This window comes from Dermacentor silvarum, chromosome 4 (assembly GCF_013339745.2).
Source record: "Dermacentor silvarum isolate Dsil-2018 chromosome 4, BIME_Dsil_1.4, whole genome shotgun sequence".
In the NCBI taxonomy this organism is placed as follows: domain Eukaryota; kingdom Metazoa; phylum Arthropoda; class Arachnida; order Ixodida; family Ixodidae; genus Dermacentor; species Dermacentor silvarum.
The window spans coordinates 136,087,642-136,109,920 of record NC_051157.2 but is presented as its reverse complement, the minus strand read 5'-3'; the positions used below and the strand labels follow the sequence as shown (position 1 = coordinate 136,109,920).

The 22,279-nt window shown below is 44.6% G+C and overlaps 1 protein-coding gene across 1 annotated transcript in view; it reads left to right on the top strand.

Moving 5' to 3' along the window:
- LOC119448918 (MAM and LDL-receptor class A domain-containing protein 2) overlaps positions 1–22,279 on the top strand; it is a 666,053-nt gene that overhangs the window by 119,734 nt on the left and 524,040 nt on the right. The window contains exons 27-30 of the mRNA XM_049666563.1: positions 6,378–6,503; positions 11,498–11,645; positions 13,641–13,752; positions 14,297–14,393. Of these exons, the coding sequence (XP_049522520.1) occupies positions 6,378–6,503; positions 11,498–11,645; positions 13,641–13,752; positions 14,297–14,393 (483 nt within the window). The remainder of the gene's footprint in view (positions 1–6,377; positions 6,504–11,497; positions 11,646–13,640; positions 13,753–14,296; positions 14,394–22,279) is intronic.

Here is a 22,279-nt window from a genome sequence, read left to right as displayed (position 1 = left end):
ACATCTAGATAGAACGGCATACATGCCACACTCCCTTATAGGATACCGGCAGCAGATATCTACACAGGACGTGTTGCTCCAACTGCAGGAAGATATCACCCAACCCAGCATGGCCCAACCACGGTATAAGAAGAGAGGTGCGCCGACGGCGGGCTCGTGCTGGGGCGAGAGAGCAGCCACTTCGTGTGACCGGAAGTGAGTGCCGCCGCTGGGGGCTGCACGTGTTCAGGGGCCCTTGGAGCAGCGGCACAAAAGTGGATAATTTACGACCTATGTCAACATTGATACACCCATACCTAAAGATATGCAATTTTTCGTTATTCAGACGCCAAATCATCAGCAGGTAGAAGGTGTCATACCACTTTCTGTCAAAATACCGTAATTTACGACACGAGAGAGACGTGTCGTCTGCTCGAGCAGACGGCGCGCTGCTGTTGCCGCTGCTAGGTAGCCGCTGCTCGCAGCATCGGCGTTAATCGGAATGTCGGCAGAAATATAAAGGGATGTTCCTCCAACCAAATAGAGTCGTTTTAAGCAGGCGAACGACATATATGCATCGAAATAAAGCACCTCTTCCGCGCGCGCCCATAGAAGCACCAGCAAACCGAGCGAAAAAGTTGCCCCCAGAACAGGTGCCGCCCCTTGCGGCAGCGGCGTGCGTAAAGTCACCCTAAGTGGCCGTGCCTCACGCCGCCGTCGGATCACCTGCGTTCTTACACCGTGGGACCAACTAACAGCCATCCTTGCAATAGATCTTAGAAAGGCTTTCGATTATGTGACACGCGACAGCATGGTACAGTATCTTGCAGCTACTGCATGTGACCCAAAACTATACAATTACATCCGTAGCTTTCTGAAGAAACGCACCGTCACGATAAGCGTATGTAGCAGGACGTCAAAGGCTTACCCGCACCCTCAGAAAGGCATACCGCAAGGACCAGTCGTATCCCCCACGTTGTTCAACCTTGCCATGTGTAGAATACACAGGGCGCTACAAGTTCCAGACATAAAATACACAATTTATGCCGATGATATCACGATCTGGATAAAAAGAGGATCCCCAGGTCTCATACCAGATACCTTTCAACAGGCTTTCAACAACATCCAAGCTGCGGCGGCACAAATTGGACTCCGATCAGGACTTCTCCTAGTGCAACCCCATGTGGGAACCCCCATGCATCACCAATTATGTGTGAGAACGCACCCATACCCCAGCCCACATCTCTAAGGATTCTAGGTCTCAATGTACAGAAAGATGGTGGCTATGCCGCTACAGTACAGCACTTGCTCAAGCAAGGAGAGCAAGTTCTTCACATGATGCGAAGGGTATCTAACAGAAACCGAGGACTAAAAGAAGAAGACATGCGACGCCTTCGCGATGCGTTACTTATATCCAGACTCCGATACCATTTGCCTTACACCAATCTCCGCAAACAAGATATGGCATGCATCGATGCGTTAATTCGCAAGGCTACCAAGCTAGCATTGGGACTCCCCGTCAACACGAGCCCACAACTGCTTACCGACACGGTATGTCACAATACCATCACTGAAATAATCACCATTCACAAACGGAGGCAAGAACTCGCGGCGGCGCGCCGCCGCGCAGTGGTAACTCGAGCAGACGACGCCAGATATGACTCCAAGAGACTGCGCAGGGTAGACACATACTTCACAGCGTGGGCTTTCAACCATCACCCACATCCGTACCAGCCACACTTTCACTTCCAGCGCAAACTAGGTCACTGCTCAAGATCGCACCAATCCCCAGACACATGCACACTGTGATTAATAAGGCTAGGCGAACACAGCGAGTAGCATACTTCAAAAGATACATAGGGCGCAACCCACATGGCACATATTACTATACAGACGCTAGTGTCAGTGATCTACCACTGCTATAGTGGTGGTAGATCACACTTTTCGGACAATACACAGTGAATTTATTTCAAACACTGATACGACCAAAGCAGAACTACCAGCGGTATAGCAGCGATACATCTCCTAGTAACACTTATCACTACACCCATCATATTTACTGGGTCGATGTCAGCATGTAGAAAACTCATACATGACGTCTTACCTAAACATATCACACAACAGTTACAACAATGTCTCCATCGCCAGGTAGAGATTGTCTGGATTCCTGGTCATGAATGGATGTTGGGGAATGAACGAGCTAATCATCTTGCCTGCGATATGATGCTCCAAGCTCCCAGCATCCCCCGGCAAATATATTCATCTCACCAACGCCACCACCACAATTGCACCCATTTAGGTACGAACGCAGGATATACCCTGAGCTACACCAAGAAATTACATGGACACAGGGCACACTCATCCGACAAGGCCAGACGAACACCCTGCTCACTCCAGCACAGAAACACCTCCTCCAAGGCATACTCACTGAAGACCTCCAGTGCTGTAGCCACTGTGGTGTCTATCCTCCCAACACATCATATATCATATGGCAATGCCATCTAAAGCTACCCCCCTTACCCAAGCCTTCTTTCGTCCCACCTACCCCTTCCTCCGAGTGGATGACCGCCGCAACCTCCCTTTACGACCAACAATTCCTTGCGGTCTTCATCGGCCTAGCGCTGCAGCACGCTGCAAGCGACGCCCTGGACTGAGGGCATCGAAGTATTTTTTTAATTATCACACAATAAAGTTATTTCTCTCTCTTAAAGGTACATGTACTCGCTATAGAGTCAACGAGAGTTCTGCCGCCGTCGCGGCGGCTCCGAGCTTTATCTCCCCGGTGACGTCACGGCCAAGCTGCGCCTCTACACTTGCTGAGGCATGGCTGGTCGAAACGTGACGAGCTGCCACCAGAGGCGCCTGCTGCAGTCACAGACACCGCGCGCGTTCGGCACGAACGCGGGGAAACGCGAACGGCGTTGGCAGCAGCTGTGTGCGTTGCCTCGTTGGTTCTGCTAGAATTTATTTCGCTCTCCGGAGCATAGCGAGCCGCGCGTATGCTCCACTTCCCTCTCCTTAAAGTCCCCTGTCAAGGCAACATGTACACGGCACAGAGAGGAGGCGAAGCACACGCCGCTCAGCGAGGTGGTTGCTCCCACCGCGCCAACCTTTCCCTTTCCCTCAAGAACCACTTATCGATCGCGCGGTCAGGTGGTTGCTAGGCAACGCGCGGTGACGTCCTCGTTGAGCAATGTTTTTTCGAGTGACGAGCACTGTTTTACGGATAGCTTAAACAGCCTCACTGTTACTAAAGGGCCCTGTGGCACGACCGAAACAATATTCTACATTACATCGCTTTCGCTCTTCACCATTGTCTCCGAATTTGCTGTGTCACCGCTATCACCAGGATCAGACACCAGGCGGAGCCCTAGTTATGTTGGGTTCAGCTTTGCATTTGGCGCATTGTTTTTACGAAGACAGAAAACTTCGCCACCTTGTCACTTGACTTAAGTAACATTGTATGGAATTGACCAAGTCCTAACATCGGTAAAGTATTCGAGGTAACAGATGGCTTGACGCACTGTCTTATAGACTTCCATGTATGAAGCCATAACATACGGCGTTGCATGTCATTCGATTCCATTGACGTGCGTCAGGGGAATGCAACATTACTGCGAGAAAAAATGACACGAGTGGATTCGAGACTGGTTTGAATCGGTTCCATATTGACTTACGTCTGATCACAGGGACCGGCTACTGTCACATAAAGGCATTGCCGTTTTAGAGACGTGTTTTTTATCTGCAAAACCACAATGAAATCTACATGAGGTCATCTTTCACCGGAGCTCTTCGCTCCAGAGCCACCTAGTTTCTCGAAAACCACTCTTAGTGGAAGTTCGCTGTTTACCCAAAATTTAACATAGAGTTTCACTACTTTCAAAATTTGTAGAGCGAAATCAAAAGTGAAAGTGTCCTTCCTGGAACATTGTTGTATGTCATGCGTCTGTAGCGACATTATTGTGCCAAGGAGATCAGGAGGGGGGGGGGGAGTATTCTGTAAGAGTCCACTTATGTGGACAAGTCCACTTCGGCTATCGCCATTGGCTCAGGCCACACGAGCGCGAAGGAGACTGGCTGGCACCTTCGTGCTCGTGAGGGACGAGCCAATGGTGACAGCCGAAGTGGACTTGTCCACTAGGTGGACCCTTGCACAATACCCCCCCCCCCCCACCCCTACCCCAGGTCATCATGCAATATAGTCATTGTAAACAGGGGACGAATTAATATTAGCTCGTGGGGCTGCCAGTGAAGCGCTGATCTAACACGTTGGTATGTTTGTAGCATGCACCTTGTGTGAACTTTCCGTGTTATTACATTTTAATGCGATAGCGTTAAGGGCCCCGCGTCGCAGAAAATCCGTCGTCGGCGTTAAATTAAGCGTCTGGCGGAAATAATTATGCCGAACCAAATCATCCCGAACGACTCCGACCACATAGGCCCTCCGCGTGGCGCAAGGCGTTAGTGAACAAAAATTGAATTTCCCAAAGTAAAACCCGTCAAAAAATCGTAGAGTACGACTTAACCACAACCTATAGGCGGGATAGCGTCGGATTTTAATTTGAATATACGATAAAAATGCCTGATAAGCAACCAGGTATCTTCGAATGCTGTGGCGTTCCACTCTTAAAGGCGAGGCTTAAGCATCCTCCAATTCTTTTGGTGTTTGTCTGTACATTGGTTCTAGGCAAAAATGAGGGGAATGTGGAAAACCGAGTTTTTTCTCAATTTTGGATACGCGCGCGCCTCGGGACAACAGCAAACAATTAATAAAACAATAAAAAGGTCCTAGGGCCCTCACATTTTGATATGACTGCTTATATTGTCCCTGTAAAAATGTCTTCCCAGAATTGCATTTGTGTTTAAAAGTGAAGCCCACTTTATGGGGGATCAGTGTAAGCTTGGTCTTTGTGAGCTGGCTTTTCCACGTTAGGTGTTGCAGTGAAGCCTACTCATGAAGAAAAATGTGATGCGAACTGAGCCCGATAACGCTATCGCGTTGCAATCTTAAAGGCAAAGCTTAAGCGTCCTCCAATTTTTACGTCGAGATAAGATCTTTAATTGTGATCTCGAAGCACATTTGACGCAAGGTGAGGCAATAGTGCAGAGTTCCGAACAAAGCCCTTGCTCTTATTAGCGACCACATTCTTTCTGGTGGCTTTTTTCGTAAATAATTCTGCAAATCAATGGAGGAGTTTGTGAATAAAAACGCCAACCACGAGAGTAAGCACAATTAAAATGAGAGATTCTAGAAGCGATACGATGGCGCGAATGAAGCATTTATTGATCCGAGCCCATTTGGTTCACCAGTTCAGTGTACCCGACGCATAATTGTAGAGAATCCAAACGCGTAAGTTTAGAGACACATTTATGTTTATGTGCATTCGCGTAAACATCGTGCACACATCATTATGCACTTGTTTGGCGGAGAACGCTTTAAGCAGGCAAGTGTACAATAACATATCTTTCTAACGAGGTCAAGATATGTGTAGAAATATTTGCGTGACCTAAATCTACGACACAATAAAAAAGATAAAATATTCAGCATGAAGTGTTTTATAAACAAAATGAACAAAATAAAAGTAATACCTAAAGCAACTGCATAAACCTGGATTTATCACAAGGTGGTAAAACAATCTAAGGCCTCAATATGCAGCCTACACTCCATGTGTGGCTTGGAGACCACAAAGGCTAATCGCTTCAAGGGCCTAGTTGCTCTGAGCAGTAGTGTAATATGACAAGAAAGAGAGATGGGGAAAAGCAGCGAGGTTGACCATACTTTTTCCAGTTTGCAGCCTTGCACTTAGTGAGAGGAGAGGGAAAGGGAGCGTGTCCGATAAGCAGGCCGGTGACGACATTGTGCTATACAGTATGGCTTTCACAAATGTCCTTGGTGGTTAGTAACGACATTTGTTCTCAAGACCTAATGCGTGACACAGTATGGGTTTCACATGGTGTATGATTGAGAGCGACGACAGTTGTGCTAAACAGCGAACGCGGGAAACGTTATGGGTTTCTCAGGTGTCAAGTGACGACAGTTCTAAATATCGAATGCGTAAAACAGTATGAGTCTCACAGGTGGCTTTCATGGTAAGTGGCGACAGTTGTGCTAAATATCGAATGCGTAAAAGAGTACGGGTTTCACAGGCATCTTTGATGGTGAGTTATAATGCGCATTCTCTTTTATCTCCTCTTTCGGCGAAATCACGCTTTCGTGGTGTTCGTTCCTCTCGATTCAGTACTCCGGAGCAGGGCCATAGTTCTACTGAATGGATAACATATTCTGTATTTGAGCTGATTGTTCGTTGATATTTTTTGTCGTTTTGTAGCGTAATATAGACGAACGCTTAGCAATTCATGTTATACATGTGTTTGTGCTTGTTTTTCTCACGCTGAAGACTTCTGCTCCTGGGAGGAAAATTCTCCGTGCCCGGTGGCTCATGGTCCAGGCCGTTTTGCCACCTGGAAAATCCGAACTGGCTCTGAGATAGGCCTTCCCGACCACACTCTGAAGAACCTGACAGGTAAGAAAGTGGGCAGTAGCTTGTGCAGTACAGGCAAATATGGTGTGCAGCAAGAACTCGCCAGAGCCTTTGGATCGTCCCTGAAACTTAAATCTGTTTTCCTACTTCAAATAGTTCCTTCTTATACGCTTGTTCGTACGTCCCATGACTACGCAGCTTGTCGAAGTACCGAAACGCTGACATCTGTAGGTCGTAGATAAATTATTCTCAGCAACGCTCACTTTTTCACTTTGCATCATTAATTGCCTTTAATTTATGGAAACAAGAGTTAATGGAACAGAAAGCGCCGAATAAGAGCAGGAACATTGTCCATGATGCCACTTGAGATGATGAACATGACGATAGCATATGCGTTGACCACAAGGAAATACCTTTGCTACTAATCAAGAAGCTCAGTGCGAGATAAGTGAACATGCTTATGGCTGCCGTAGGAAATGCGCTAAACGCGTGTTTTTGTTCAATGATTGCGTAGAAAGCGGCAAGCCAAATGCATCATCACTGCTCCCACCACGTATTTTGAACTCAAGTCACTCGAGATCGACCTTCGCTGTTTTGTGGGTGATCAGGATCTTGGCGACGAAGAAGACCACAGCTTAAGAATTTTAATAAATATGTGTTCTGCGAAGCAAAATGAATTGCCTCCGTTTATGTTATGAATCTGTATCAGAGATGTCATAAAGTGCAGAAAAGAAAACTGCATTTAATTGTCAGGATGTAAGATTTAGAGACTAATGATAATATATGTCAAATCAGTTCTGCGGAAGCCTACAAGGGGAAATAAGGTTTGTGAAATGGAAAACTTTACGCTCATTTTTAGAAGCCCCAAGCTATAATGAAACCCCTACGGATTTTCCCTTGCACCTACGGGCTACAAGACGAGTGAATGTCAATTTTTCATTTTCAGTAATAATAATAATAATAATAATAATAATAATAATAATAGTGATGATGGTGATAATAATAATAATATATTAATAATAATGTATTATTATTAACAATGTAATGATTTATTTCCGTCAGTGCAGTGTGAAGAAGGAGGTTTGAACTAAAATCAGCCATCCATTGGACTGGGTTCTTACCTTCAATACATTGGGCAGTGGCGGGGTGCAATAAAATAAAACGTGTGAATACATTCCAGAATGCATATACAATATCAACAGGCAGCATGGTTCAATAAATACTAAGGTATATCTAGCACGCAGTAACGAAAAAAGGAATGAGGGGTATCGTTTTGTTGGCAAGACATCACATATGGAGGCCCGTAATAGGAAAAAGAGTACAGTAATTATTACCAGAAATGGAGAGCGCGGGAAAAAAGATTATGAGCGCTTTGAATGCGCATGAAATAATAATAAAAAAAAGTGCGAAGCTGCGAATTTCTGATACTCTAGAAGGTAATGTAGGCTGCATTAGGTCTGTTTAGCATCCGAGAAATACACGGACAATTTGCAGCTTGCGGGTTATATTTTCTGGTTCAGTAACGCAGGATATAACGTAAAATAAATGGTAGCGGCCAGACCAGCGATGTCTAAGTGTGCATTGAACGTTCATAAGTTTATGCAATAAACTATAGTAATATAACTAAGGAATTAAAGGCTGGCTTGGAAATAAAACTTCGTGATTAAGTCAGCCTCTTGGAATAGTAAATGAGCAGCTTTAGAGTCAGAGTCAGAGTCAGAAGTGGTTTTATTTGGGCATTGAATGATTTTCAAAATTTGTGTATACAGAAGGAGGTCCCATAGTCGGAGACTGAATCGGGACCTCCAACAGTAGTTAATGTAGCAAAATTAATTAAAGCAGCAAACAGCAGTAGCGAAAACAAAAATAATATAGATCGCAGACAAAACAATGTACTTGAGAAAGAAAAAAAAAAGAACAGCAAAAAAAGAAAACAACAGCAATAATTAGACAGGATAAGAAACAAAAGGTAATTCAACACATCTAAGCAGTTGTCGAATGATTACAGAGTAAAAAATAGTGAAAATAAACGAAAAAAAAAGTTGCATCTATTTTTAGCAATGTAAAACAACCCCTGATGAGATGTTTCATCGACAAAAGGTTGTGAACAGCTTGGTATGATAGGGAGCGGGACAACAAAGGGAAGTAAAAAGTAGTAACCACAATTACACAGAATATGACATGGATGTGAGGAAAGTTTTCAGTTCTTTTTTTGAATTTGCCAATTGATTGTGAGATTTTGATTGCCGGTGGTATGGTATTCCAGAGACATATTCCGGTGAAGCAGGCCGTTTGCTTGCCATAGTTGGTATGAATTCAAGGTAAAATAAAATTCTGATTACGTGCTGGTTCTGATTACGTTCTGATTAGGCTGGATTGAGGGATGATGAACAGAGGAAGCTGATTGTTAATTTGCTTGAACAACAATATACCTAGCTTGTATTTGAAAGTGTTATCGACCGTTAAGATGTTGTTGGCATGTAGGAGTGCTTTCGCGTTACTGCGATAAGGACTGCGGGTAAGTATTCTAATGGATTGTTTTTGTATAGTTCGAAGGGAGACGAGGTGGTTGCTGTAGGTATTGCCCCAAGAAGTGATACAGTAATTAATATGGGCATGAATAAAAGCGTGGTATAACGAAAGTAATGTAGGCTGGGAAAATATACCACGGGATTGAAATAAAACACGTATGCCGTAACCCATTTTCCTTCGCAGGTAAGCAACATGCGAGTGAAATTTCAAGTGATGGTCCAGTTTAATTCCCAAAAAAGTACCCTCTTCTTCTGCTTCAATTGCAAATTGATCTAGAAATACTGGCGGGGTATAATTATGTACACGTTGGTGAGAGTGAAAGACAACGAACTTCGTTTTAGTAGGATTAATTTGCAATTTATTATGGAAGCACCAAGCTGCCAAGCTTGTCAGGTCATTGTTTAGTTTAGATGTCAAAGATTGGAGGCATTTATCAGTGTTAACAATTGTTGTGTCATCTGCATATAGCAAGCATTCTGAAGTAGTAAGACAAGTTGGCAGATCATTTACATAAATTATGAAAAAAAGTGGGCCGAGAGTCGAACTTTGGGGTACTCCTACATTAGTTACATTAGGTCTAGCTTTATAACCTAACAGATTAACAACCTGACTTCTGTTGAGCAAGTAATTTGTCTAGGGCCTGCAGTTACAGGGGACACAAATCATGAGAACACGTTTCCAGAAGTAATCAACTTTTAGCGAGTGGATATGGCAGGCACTGTCAAGCCGCGAACGTGAGCTTATTAATATCCCTGAAGAGAATTGTATATGGTCGGCACATTTTGTCGGCAGTGAGCAATCAGACAGAAACTAGAAGGGCCACAATGCCACTTGAGAAACCACACAACGAGGGATGACAAACATGATGCGCGTAATTTTAGGCGACACAACGACGACAGAAGGGATTGGAGAGCAACGGTGGCTAGATCGTTTTCCGGTTGAGATGAAAAAAACTGTATATAACTGCCGAGCCAGGTAACGCGTAAAATGAAACAGTGGTTTATGGGAGTAGAATAATACCTCTTAAGAGTAACGCAGCGAAGGTCGCCATAGAGTTAGCGCAAGAGGGTAAAAACATTTGTTTGCAGGTATTGTGTGCATTAAACTACGGGGAAGACATCGGTAAATTTTAATCATCATGCTAGGTCTTCGTCCTCTGGTGGACATAAGCTCTATATGATGATAGTCAAGATGACTTTTTTTCTAGGCAGCAAGCGCATCCAGCATCAAAGAACATTATTTGCTTAGAGGCTGGAAATCGTACGAGAAAGTTGCCAGGACAGACCTCAGCTTCTGTGGGGGATTCACATAAAATGTTAAGGCCCGATAAGACAAGGCACAAGGAATACAAAAAAAAGTCACTTATGTAGATGCGCTTCGACCTTGCTGGCTTGCACAGGAGTTGAAAGATAAACATACTGAAAAAAGAGGCAGGAGCGAAAACAGCCCGTTTATCCAAGTTCTGATACCATTGTGTTCATGAGCCCAGAAAACTTCGGTCACTCATTTTTTCTGACGGAGTTTGCCGTTTATCCAAGTTCTGATACCATTGTGTTCATGAGCCCCGAAAACTTCGGTCACTCATTTTTGCTGCCGGAGTTTGCTACAAAGAAGCCATGTATTTTGCGCCGTAGTTGACTATAGGTACATCTTCTAGATGTGTTCCAGCATAAAAAACACTCCTCATCAGTCGAGCTCATGTATGCGACTTTCTTATGTATTTAGGAGTAACATTCATTTATCAACGTTTTAACAGCGCAGTAAAAATAGTACCCGCCGGAGGGTCCTACATATTCGCAGGCTGTTGGGACTTGTATTCGCTTCGTTAGCGCTAAATTTGGTAGGCTTGAAAATACCGCCACCAATGTCCTTTGTGACCACTTTGTGTAAGGTAAACGGGTCTTGGTGTGCGAAACTGTGAACTTATCATGCAGTTTCATGAAAAGGCAAAAGGGAAGTTTAAGTACTTTTATTTAGAGCTCCCGTCCATTGGGACCATGCTCCCAATTCATTTTCCTCAGATAGTGCACTACTCTTCAGTTCACAAGCCTGGTTGTGACACGTGAGCCTGGCCAAAACTCGCTTATTAAGTAATGATCGCCTGGTAAGCGCCGCACAACCCTAAACGCTATAAAAATGCAGTTGTCGCGCTTGTTGTCTCAAATGCATTTTCAAAAATTATTGAAAATGAAGCTGTAATACAAAGGCGGGGGAATTAATAAATGAGAGTAAAGTTATGGAAGGCAAATACCAGATACGTACAGTCACGAGGAGTCTAAGCAGACGCTGCAGTTTTCTCAAAAATGGAATCGCAAGACATCAACCGATCTATCCCGCAGAGATCCGATGTCGTTGTTTGACAGCATCGGTGAGCTTCTCATTTCACTCTGTGTTGGAAGATTTGTGCCTGGCAGACTTGTTCCTTTTGATGTCATACATGGGTCAAGTGTTGAGCTGAACAAAAGAGAAACGCTACGTTTTTTCAATTTTTTCATTCATCGCAGGCCGCTACTTGTACCTGAACACGACTGCAGTAGACTCGCACCATCCAGTGTCCAGGGTGTTCATGTGGTCACGTCCACCCACCGAATCCACATGCGTCACTTTCTGGTTTAGCGGCCACGGGTTCCTGGGACGCCTTAACGTGTACAGGTCAGTACAGCTGACCTCCATATTTCAAAGTAAATGTCCGAGCGTGAGCGAACCCCGCTCCCTATCGCTGTCTGCATTTACTTGCATCTAGTTAAGCGCTAAGAGGTCTGTATGGTTGTATTAAGTATGATGTCTAAAAAGACATTGCTTTCAGCAAATCATAGAACTTTCGTGAGCACTAGTAGATTCAGCAGGGAAAAAACAATTATAGGGTTTTACGTGCAAACACCATGATCTGATTATGAGGCACGCCGTAGTGGCTAACCGTAAGCGAGTGCTTATTGCATCTGTGCCGACAGAAAAGTGGCCTTCAGGCTCATTCACACTAGGCCGACATGGCACCGAATTTGGTCTACTGACTGTTGGCGACAGCGTTTTCCTTCATTTAAACCGTTGGCCTCAGCGTTTTCCGTTCTAGAAACTGCTGTCGCCAGCAGTCGGCAGAACAAAATCGGTGTCGTGTCGGCCTACTGTGAATGAGCCATTAGTGGCCGGTATCAAATCCGCGACGTCGGACTCGATTTCAGTAGGACCACGACTGAAACCTTACACATGCCGTCTATAAAGATGGCTGAATCTGGTGTGCAACTTGTTAATATATGTGGTTATTTAGAATACTTCTGCACGCTGTGCTCAAAACGGTAGGCTAAACAGAATTGTGGTTTTTACAATGAGCTCGATTCAACGCATTTCAGTTTGAGGGTGGTGATATTTTAAGTGTGTATATAGCAAGTCTGGCCTCCACGTGACAGGCAGAAGTGTTGAAGCGAATGTGTTATAAAAGAAAGGCAGAACAACCTATGCTATGATAGGTACCATTGACTTATAATGGTGAAATTAAGTTTAGCATATTAAAATTAAACGCTCAAATGTACTGGCTCATTTTTTACTGTACAGAAGCAAAAGGGTGAGTGATTAACATACATTATTATGAAGTAATATATAAGTCTTATCGTTCGTTCCTTTATTTCGTTCAAAAAGCACGTCTACTTGTAAATTTTATATTTTTTCCTATGACATTGTCAAAGGCGGAATATCTACACCTCCCGCCCCCCCCCCCCCCCATACTCTAATGCCCACTGGGCGATATGCAAATAAGTGAACTCAGGCGTTGCGACTAATGGCTTGACTTGGCTACATATATTCTACCATAGAACCCTCGTGCAATTACCATTAATCTAGAAATTAGCTTGCCCATTCCCACGTGCATGCAATACCCGCGATATGCACTCAGCACCGTTGCCCAGTTTATATCCACTTCAAGGCTAAATTGCAGGCTAATGGCGGGCTAACTGTAGGCTAAGACGCTGTTCCCACGTCATTACTAAAAGTAAACCACAATTCCTCGTGTGGGAAAATATGTTAATACACAGAAGTGGTATTGCGGTCACTGCTGCCTGTTACTATATCATGCACGAGGCCGCGGTATCGAAACCCGGCCTCGGTGGCCGCATTTCAATGTGGGCGAAATTCAGAAGACACCCATGTACTTATATTAAGGTGCACGTTAAATAACCGCAGGTGGTGGTAAGAACTCCATGGCGTGCCACATAATCAGATGGCGCTTTTGGAACGTAAAACCCCATAATTTAATTTATTCATGCAATACTGTTTGTTACTTAGCTTGCGACGTCTCAAAAATAACCCATGATATGAAGCATCATGGCTGTTACATTTATATTAAAGTTATTACCCACGTTTATAGAGCTACGCAATTTACCGCTGTTAAAGGTACGCTATACAAGTCGTCAAACTCAGAGTACATTGATAGAGAATGTTGTTAATGAACAAATTCCAGAACATTGCCTGACTCTGGCGTGGTAAATGCGCCAGAAAATAAAGCATATTCTCGCGAAAGTTAGGTGCCTAGTTTCAATGACCTGTTTGTCATCCCTTGAAGGTCACAATATTAGCGACAGTTACCAAACTGAGTTCCCTTCAACGCTGTGCAATGAATTCAATCGCAAACCCTGTGTGTGCGTATTGCTGTGACAGATTCACGAAAGAGACTGTGCTACGGGACCCCCTAGTATCTGTGGCTACGCCACTGACAGATGGCCTATGGATAGCACGACGAGTGTCCATCTCTTCAAGAAATAGGTGGAGCGTGAGTAGACATTTTATTTTGCTTCTGTTATATTTGCACTTTTGTGCGGCTCTTTCCACGCTCATGTTGCTTGGCGACTGGTGGTACGAGGCTTGAACCTGCAGATGGAGTACTTCCTCCTAGTGTAAACCGGACAACTGGCTTGCATTCATGTACAAGCACTCAGCCATTCCTGTATTTGCGAAGAGCAACGCCATTAAATATTTCTTAATTGATCTGAGCAGCTTGTATCCACTCTTTCTCTGCGTTGCTTAGAATGCTTCTGTTAGTTGCTTGAGTAGGAACCCTCTTTATTATTTTTTTCAAATAGAGAAGGCCTCAGTTTATTACTTCCTGTGTATTTTTTGCATAAAAGATCCCTTTTTATCTGGTAGAAGAACGAGGGCAAGTGTGATGGCAATGTATTGCATGAAGCCACTTCAGTGCAATGTCATTGCTTTTTTTCCGTTTTTGGCAATGTCATTGCAATCATGGTAACAACAATTTAGTGCAAATATGCATCCTCTGCTGTGGTACTCAAACGTTGGTTTTCTTTTTACATCAGCTCGTCTTTGAAGGCGTCGCTACCGCAGGTGTGAATATGGGTTCCGGAATTATGATTGACGACATTGAGTTTAGCGATGGCGAATGCCCACCCTACGGTAAGACGCACAGCGACAATTTGTGCAATTTGTATCTTTCATCGCTTCGGCGCTTTGTGCACCTTTGTTTGCACGAATGATGTCATTTATTTGTTGAAATAAAGGGCATATATATAGATTGAAAAGTAAGGTTAAATTTATTGAAGAGAACTGGTTTGAAAGCTCTGTTTGAAAAAAAGTTCCATCTCGTAAAGCACTACCTACGATAGGGACAAGCAAGCATACACGAACAGAGCGCAGGTGTTGTGTTCTCTTTGGTTCTATCGCAAGTGGTGCTATTGAAGGTGGATTTTACCAGCTTGCCAAATTTGCAATTCAGAACTTACCGTGTCCGAAATACGGGACTGAGCACGTGAAATTCATGGATCACCACAGACTGTCCGTTGCCGGGCGTCTATCATATGGTTCTCTGAGAGCCGTGACACTTGAACTTCCGACGTTCTGCCACCTTTCGAGCGCATATTCTTCATCCTGAAGCATTCTGCGTCCCTGGAATAACGTCTTTTTTTCATTTCATTCGCTGGGTTATCGCAAACACTAAGAGAGAATTGAAAAGCACTTACCTACTTGCATTCTTCATTTTCCTGCGCCTACTTCTGCACTTTTCGCACGCTTGAAACAGAGTACACCATATCGTTAACGACTTATAGCCTCTTTTTTTAACAGCAGGAGCTGTTTAAGCAGGCCGTAATGTGTGCCGCCCGCCACTTCGTTGCCTAGCGGCCACGTCGCGGAGCGTCGCGCGCTATGCTCGGGAGAGAGAAATAGAAAATGAGAGAGAGAGAGAGAGACAGAGAAAAACAAATTGTAGCAGCACCAACGGGCAACACGCAGAGGTGCTGCCGACGCCATACGTGCTGCTCTGTTTCCCCGCATTAGCGCCGAACGCTGGCGATGTCCGGGACTGCATCAGGCGCGTCTGGCGGTGGCTCGGCCCAGGTCCCACCAGCTGCCCGCTACTGCGCATGCACCGTGACGCCATCGCGGTGTATCGTCTGCGGCGCCCCGACCGTGCACTGTGAATAGCTTTCGCCCCGCTTCCCTTACGTGTGCTCGGACAGCAAGTGCTTCGCGTACCCCGTTGCAATAAATGCTTATTAAATGCTGTATTAAATGCTTATACAGTTTGTATAACTTAGCAACACTTAGTAATACTTCGTATAACTTAGCATCACTTCGTATAGCCAGGACCAGCTAGGAACCAATCAGCTCCGCTGTGTCTTTAGCCTTGCACCACTAGTGCACGCTATTCCGATTTTTTTTTGCCTGAAGATGAACGTTCGAATGGCTGTTAGAATTACTTGTATTGCAGGTAAAAAAACTGGAGGAGGATTAAGCTTCGCCTTTAAGTGTAGAACGCGATGGCATTATGGGGACCCGTTCGCATCGCATCGTTCGCATACGGCAAGTAGGCTTCAGTCACTGCAACACTGAACGTGGGAAAGCCAGCTTACAAAGACCAAGCTTACCCCGATCCCCTTAAAGTTGGCTTCACTTTCAAAGAGAAATGCATTGCTGGAAAGTAGTTTTTCCAGGGGCAATGTAAGTGGTCTTGTATTAAAATGTGAAGGCCCTAGCACCTTTTCTTATTATTTTTATTAATTGTTTCCTGGTGCCCCGACGCGCGCAGGGCTGGTAGAAATGCTGGAAAAGGGGTTTGTGTTTCAGTTTCCTCGTAGCAGAATTAGATTTTCTCGTACATTCAAATTATAAACTGACGCCGATTGGTAAACAATCCGACGGCGAATCCGACGCCGAATGGTAAAATCATACTTTACCATTTTTGTGACGGTTTCCACTGCAAGAAATTAAATTTTTGTTCACCAAAACCTTCCACCATGTGGAGGGCCTGCGCAGTCGGGGTGGTCGAGGACGTAGGGGAACTGGGACGAAAGCTATGCACAGTGTACGGGCGGCGTGCAGCCGACGACACGCCCGAATGACGTCACGGCGCATGCGCATCAGCGCGCAGCTGGTGAGACCTCGGCGGAGCAGCCGCCAGAGGCGCCTGTTGCAGTCACGGTAAGCGCGAGCGTTCGGCACTTATGCGGGGAAACGGAGAAGCGCGGATGGCGTAGGCAGCACCTCTGCTCGTGGCCTCGTTGGTGCTACTACATTTTGTTTCTTCCTCTCATTTACCTTTCTCTTGAGCATAGCGTGCGACGCGCGCACTTTCTCTCACTTCCTCTTTCTCTCTCTCAAGCATTGCGCACGACGCTCCGCGAGGTGATTGCTAGGCAACGCTAGAGTGTACTAGATTGGGGGAGTGGGTCCAACGAGGGCTCTGCTCTGAGAATTTTTTTTATTAAAATACAGGTGGCGCCACCGTCGCCTTCTCCTGAACGCCACGGTAGCCTCGGCCGCGCGCGCACAGAACACCCATACAACACTCATACAAACGGCGCGTCGAGCAGACGACAGCTCGGCGCCGCCGTCACCGCCGCCGGTGCGTCGGTCCGCAGAGGCACCAGATTTGCCGGAGCTGCGGAAGAAGGCGATGGATGCGCCACCGCAAATTTCCGCGTTTTTTGCTTCACCCTCGCTGCTAGCCGTGGCCTCCGCTGGACCCACTCCCCCAATCTAATACACTCTAGCAACGCAGTCGGAGGCGGAATAAATTACGACAGGCTTAAACAGCTGCGCTGTGAAAACGCGGGCACCAGCGACACTCATTGGCGAACTACTCATTGACGAACTAACTTGAACTGCTACTCATAGATTTATGCCTTCATCTTCCTGTAACATTGTGTATTGGTTGGATGTCCCACCATTTGCTACCCCGGGTGAAATTTGTAGACGCCTTTAAAGAAAAGTGAGACTGGTGTCTAGCTCAGAACGATGTCTTTGTAATCGCACGTTTTCGCATTGAACGAACTCAACCTTGGCAGGTGAACTGTCTGACCTCTTATGGCAGTCTGTAAAGCAGCTGCTGTTGCAGAGGAGGTGACTTGAGTCAATGGCATCTTAAATGAATAAAGCCGCGCGGGTTACATGGAGTGTTCAGCCTTGTTGGAAGCACCATGTGCAAAGAGAGGGTTTCTAGGTGACGTATGCTGATGCGCGGAGGTATTTTTGCTTGATGACCACGCCATGACGTCAAAGTAAGATGTCTCTCGTTTAAGGGTCCCGTTTAAATTTATGAGCTCAGTTTCCACATATCGCGAAATCGTGAGAACAGGCTAACTGAGGTTAAGAATGCATGTTTAGCTGGGGACGCCACAGTTGTAACCAAAAAGGTCAATTATGCAGAAGGTGAATATGATATTTTATCGGATCAGCATCAAAGAAGTAAGTGAAGCTATAACGACGATCGCAAGTTATGGTTTTCTTAAAACGAATGAAAGATGAGCAATTTCGTAGGGATTCACCTTGAAAGGCAGGCTTGAAAAACAGGTGTGTAGACAGGCGTGATAGGTAGGCGTAATAGGCAGGCAGGTGATAGCATTTGTGCAGACCTTCGACTTGTGTTTGCATGTCGAACCATATTGGTTTATCCTGTAGGTACCGAGGACAGTTTCGTCTAAGTGCCATAGGCTGAATTAGTTTGCCACAGGCAAAGTTATTCATCAAAATAATCAAGGCTGAATTAGTTTGCCAAAGGCAAAGTAATTGATCAAAATAATCAAATTTGATTCAGGCCTACATTCATGTGGTCTCCATTACCAAGTCGTATCCCATAATGTTTATTGTTCCGCTTGGAGTGACCATTGCCGAGCGTCTATCGCTTGCTTTACTATCAATCGGGAAGTATGACCTGTAGCTATGAATTCACTCGTTTGTTTAAGTCTTGTAATTGAGCGTATTGCGCCCCGCATCCGGTTTATATAGCCTCTACGTGCACACGGGTTGAATTCGCGGTGATATCTGGCTACAGTTGGCGTGAAATTGAGGCTACTTTAGTGGCTTGTTGGTTAATTAAGTTGAATTTCTTGCAACGCAAGATACTGTAACACTCTTGTGGCTTGGAAAATGTGCTGACTGAATTTTTAGTTTTTTTCTTCAAGTTCTAAGAAGCAGTGCAACTTAGGGCTAACATGACGCCCAAACTTGTCGACTACTGTCATTCGGGAACTGCGCGGAGTATGGCCATCGACTCGAATATGATAGTCGAAATGGCACTGCCTCATGTGAACTCTGAAAAGTCGAAGCTCAAATAGCGAGAAACCTACTTGCATCGTAGCACTTAAGCTTGACACCATTTGATGATTCAAGACCCGGAAGCTTCCTTGTCGTCGACCATATAACATATGATTTGTGTATGGTCTGCGACGTTTTCCGAAGTTCCACGTTATCCAGGCGTATCACAGCTCTGAACTGTCTGCTTGTTTCAAAAAAAAAAACTTTGGTCTCCATTGGTGGACGTGAAAACCTTGAGTGCGCACCACAAAAAAAAAAAAAAAAATGTGGTTGATCCCTCTTATATAGGAATCGGTATAGAACACGAAAGTGAAACGTGTCTTCACAGAAGTAGTGTAATGTTTATTGCACATTGATATATAATGTCTATTGGTGTTTTGTGGCTAAAGCGCCCTTAGGCGTTGATGCACCCACGCTGACGCCTGGTGGCACGTCTCCTCCATCACGACTACCAACGTCGATGACCATGAGCAACCGTCGTGCATATGGAAGCTGCACTACGCTGCACACGCTAGCACAACGCGAAAGACGAAGCACGTAACTGACACACTAATACAACGCGCAAGACAAAGCACGTAACTGAATCGTCACCGAGTCAAATCAGCGCGTACAGCGCGTCGTAATTGCAGCCTCCGCGATCAACTTCAGAAACATTTTCAGAGCTAATTGCGGAGGCCGCGCTCCGCTGTGCTGAGTACGGTGAACGCCACTACCAACGCCACCTAGGTGGCGTTGGTAGTGCTTCATGATGCCAGCGTCCCTTCGAATGCTGGCATCGAGGCGTCGTAGAGCTGAGACCACCGAAGCGTTCACTGTCGGTGCGCGTTAGTGTCATAATGCAGTACTTCTCTTTTCTGCTCGTAGGCGGCGGCACCGCCCCGAGCAAGAGCGCGGGTACACGGAGGAGAGTTAGATATATAAGGCGCGTCTGTGTAGCTCTCTGCAAATGCGTTTGTGGCGCAATGGGTTAAACGCTCGGCGATCTATCGTCGCGGACCGAGAGGTCGTGGGTTCGATTCCCAAATTTTGCATGTTTGTGGAACTTTTTCTTCTGGTTTCTTTCTTTGTATTATGTTCTATGACGTATTTCCGTGACGGAAATACGTCAGTGAAGTCTTGGTGGACCCCGGCATAAAACACTTTCGTGTTAAAACCTCAGAAAAGTTTAGTGTGGCGTTGCGTTTCCGAGAGACGACAAAATTAGATCAAGCCTCACAGCAGCGAAGATTTACCGCAATGTGGGTGTTCTCAGGAGTTTCTTTCCAATCTAGCTCTGTGATTACCATCGCTTCTTCAACCCCGTTCTGGTATGCTTAGTTGCTTCAAATATTTTAGGAGTAGCAGCTATGAGAGTCAAATATTTTTGCGAGTACGTGTGCTGAACTTTACTAGTAGTGTTCCCTAGGATACTTGCAGTGTGTACAGCAGAAAAGCATTCTTCGTTAGGTCTTGGCATAAAGTGGTCTTACAGATATTTCTGACAGAGTGAGGTGAACATTGCTTATTTCGTACAATGCAACGTATGCATTCAGTTGTTTGGATGGCTGCTAATGTTACTTGTGTCTGAATACTTCCTAGAATACTGCACATTCGAAGACGAATGCCTGCCTTGGTTCGTTGAAACAAAAGGTAAGTGTGTGTGCTCATTGTTGCTTTTTTGTGTTCTATAATTATCGTTGCCAAGAACGTTTCTGCACTTTGAACAGATATTATCTTGTCCGGGCACTGATATTACCTGCGTAAGTGCATTGTATACAAAAAGAATGCTGTTGCTTGTTTCTTGTGCGACTAGTGAAGAAAACATTGCACGATGTGCTTCACAAAAGCATTGTGACAATGCGCTACAGTCACATATGCCACAGTGGTGGTAGGATTTTTTGTATCTTAATAATAACATCAATGACATCAATAAGGTAATTCAGAAATCTGCGCAGTACGCTTGAGCTCCCCACATGGATTTCGCAGAATTAAAATCCATTTTGTTCTGTAGAGATACCAGCATTACTGACGATGAAAATTAGTGCAAGCAAAAAGACAACAAGAAAAAAGAAAGGCAAGTGAAAAAACAAAGACGAGAAACGACTTTTCGTTGGCGCTAACTTTCCTCGTCAGGATTACTGGTATCTCTACGGAACCAAATGCCTTTTTTGGGCATTTGGTTCTGTAGAAAACCAAAAGTCCATGAATAGAGTGCACGCGGAAACATTGGCAGATATACAGTGCTGCCCATCCATTGCTGGTCATACTATGGTCCAGCAATGACCCGTAGGTGCTTCAGTGCGCTTTCGCTGCAGTAGTTGTCAAGAAAATTGCGTTTTTGTGTCAATCTTTGCGTTCTTCACACCAGAACATCAAAAAAAGCACGAAAAACAAAACGCGTCCGGTAAATCGCAACAAGGCGTCAATATTACGAGCTACTTGTCTTATGAGCCTGACATTGCTTTGTCAACAGAGACTTGGTAAAATGTACAGTTTAATCACTGTGAATTTGTTCTAAGTGGCTTGAACGCATACAAGAAAAGACCGTAAGTTCAAAGGATGAAGAGTTTGTATTCGCTTCACGAAAGGCTATAAAAGTTTTGATCTTGCAAGGAATATGATGCTAATGTATGGTACATTATCGTTGTGATGTATAGACCAGCCGGCTCATCTCTATTTGTTTTGGAGGAACTTAAAAGCTATATAATAGGTATATGAAAACTGGAGATAAATTAATACTGCCTGGTGACTTCAACTTACACCACGTAGACTGGCGAAGCTTGTAAACAATGCGCTCCAATGATACCGCAAGAAAAAATATGCTAGATAAGGCGTTTAATTTTAATACACTGCAGCTGCTAATTGGCTATACTTATATTTAGCGAAGTTTCAAACCTATTAGTCGTCCATTCCTCATAATAGGATGTATTAACCAAAACTACAACTACGAAATACTGCCAGGTATATCAGACCATGTGGCTGTACTACGAACTATACACAAATTTTCTATATAGTCTATATTTTGAACATTTTCTTGTGCCGATGATGTGTCAATTTTATATATACTCTCGTTTCATTGTGATAATTTTTAATTGCTTATTATGATGTGGAGTCGCTTTGCCAGCTATTTAGGAACATTGTTACTCAATGTATAGTGCACTTTGTTCCGAATGTATCCAAGAAAAAACTCGTTACCTCTGCATTTATCCGGAGACGATCCAGCTGGAAAGAAACCAAAAGAGGTGAAAGAAGAAAGAAAGTTTTGTAATGACAAGGCGTCCCACAATTAACCTATTTCAGTTTCTTTGTCAAAGCTGCAGCGTAATGTAGCCCTCAACAAGGAACGCTAATATAATGTTTCGTTGCCAGACTTCTTTACTTCATTTCCGGAGAGGTTTTGGCGGTCTCTTTCTCCTAAAATCACGAAATATGTGTTTGTTATCAGCCTGCTTGAAGTAAGTCATGAAAGTGTTGTCGTGTTGAAGTCAGTCATGAAAATGCATTTAACAGCCGTTTCAGGTCACTGTTTAAGCAAGATAACAGCTCTATGGCTGTATTCACTATGTTGTTGCCACCTATGAGCAATGTTGTCCTCAGCGTATCTCATCGGATGGTAACCCCAACGAACGTTTGAGAAAATGTGCAAATTTTTCCCCGAATTTTATTTTCTATTTTCAAGGACATTGCAAAAAGGCCGATTACCTGGTAATTGCAGAGCCGCCAGAATTAAGCCGCATTTTAAAGGCGAAAATAAGCAATTTGTAAATATT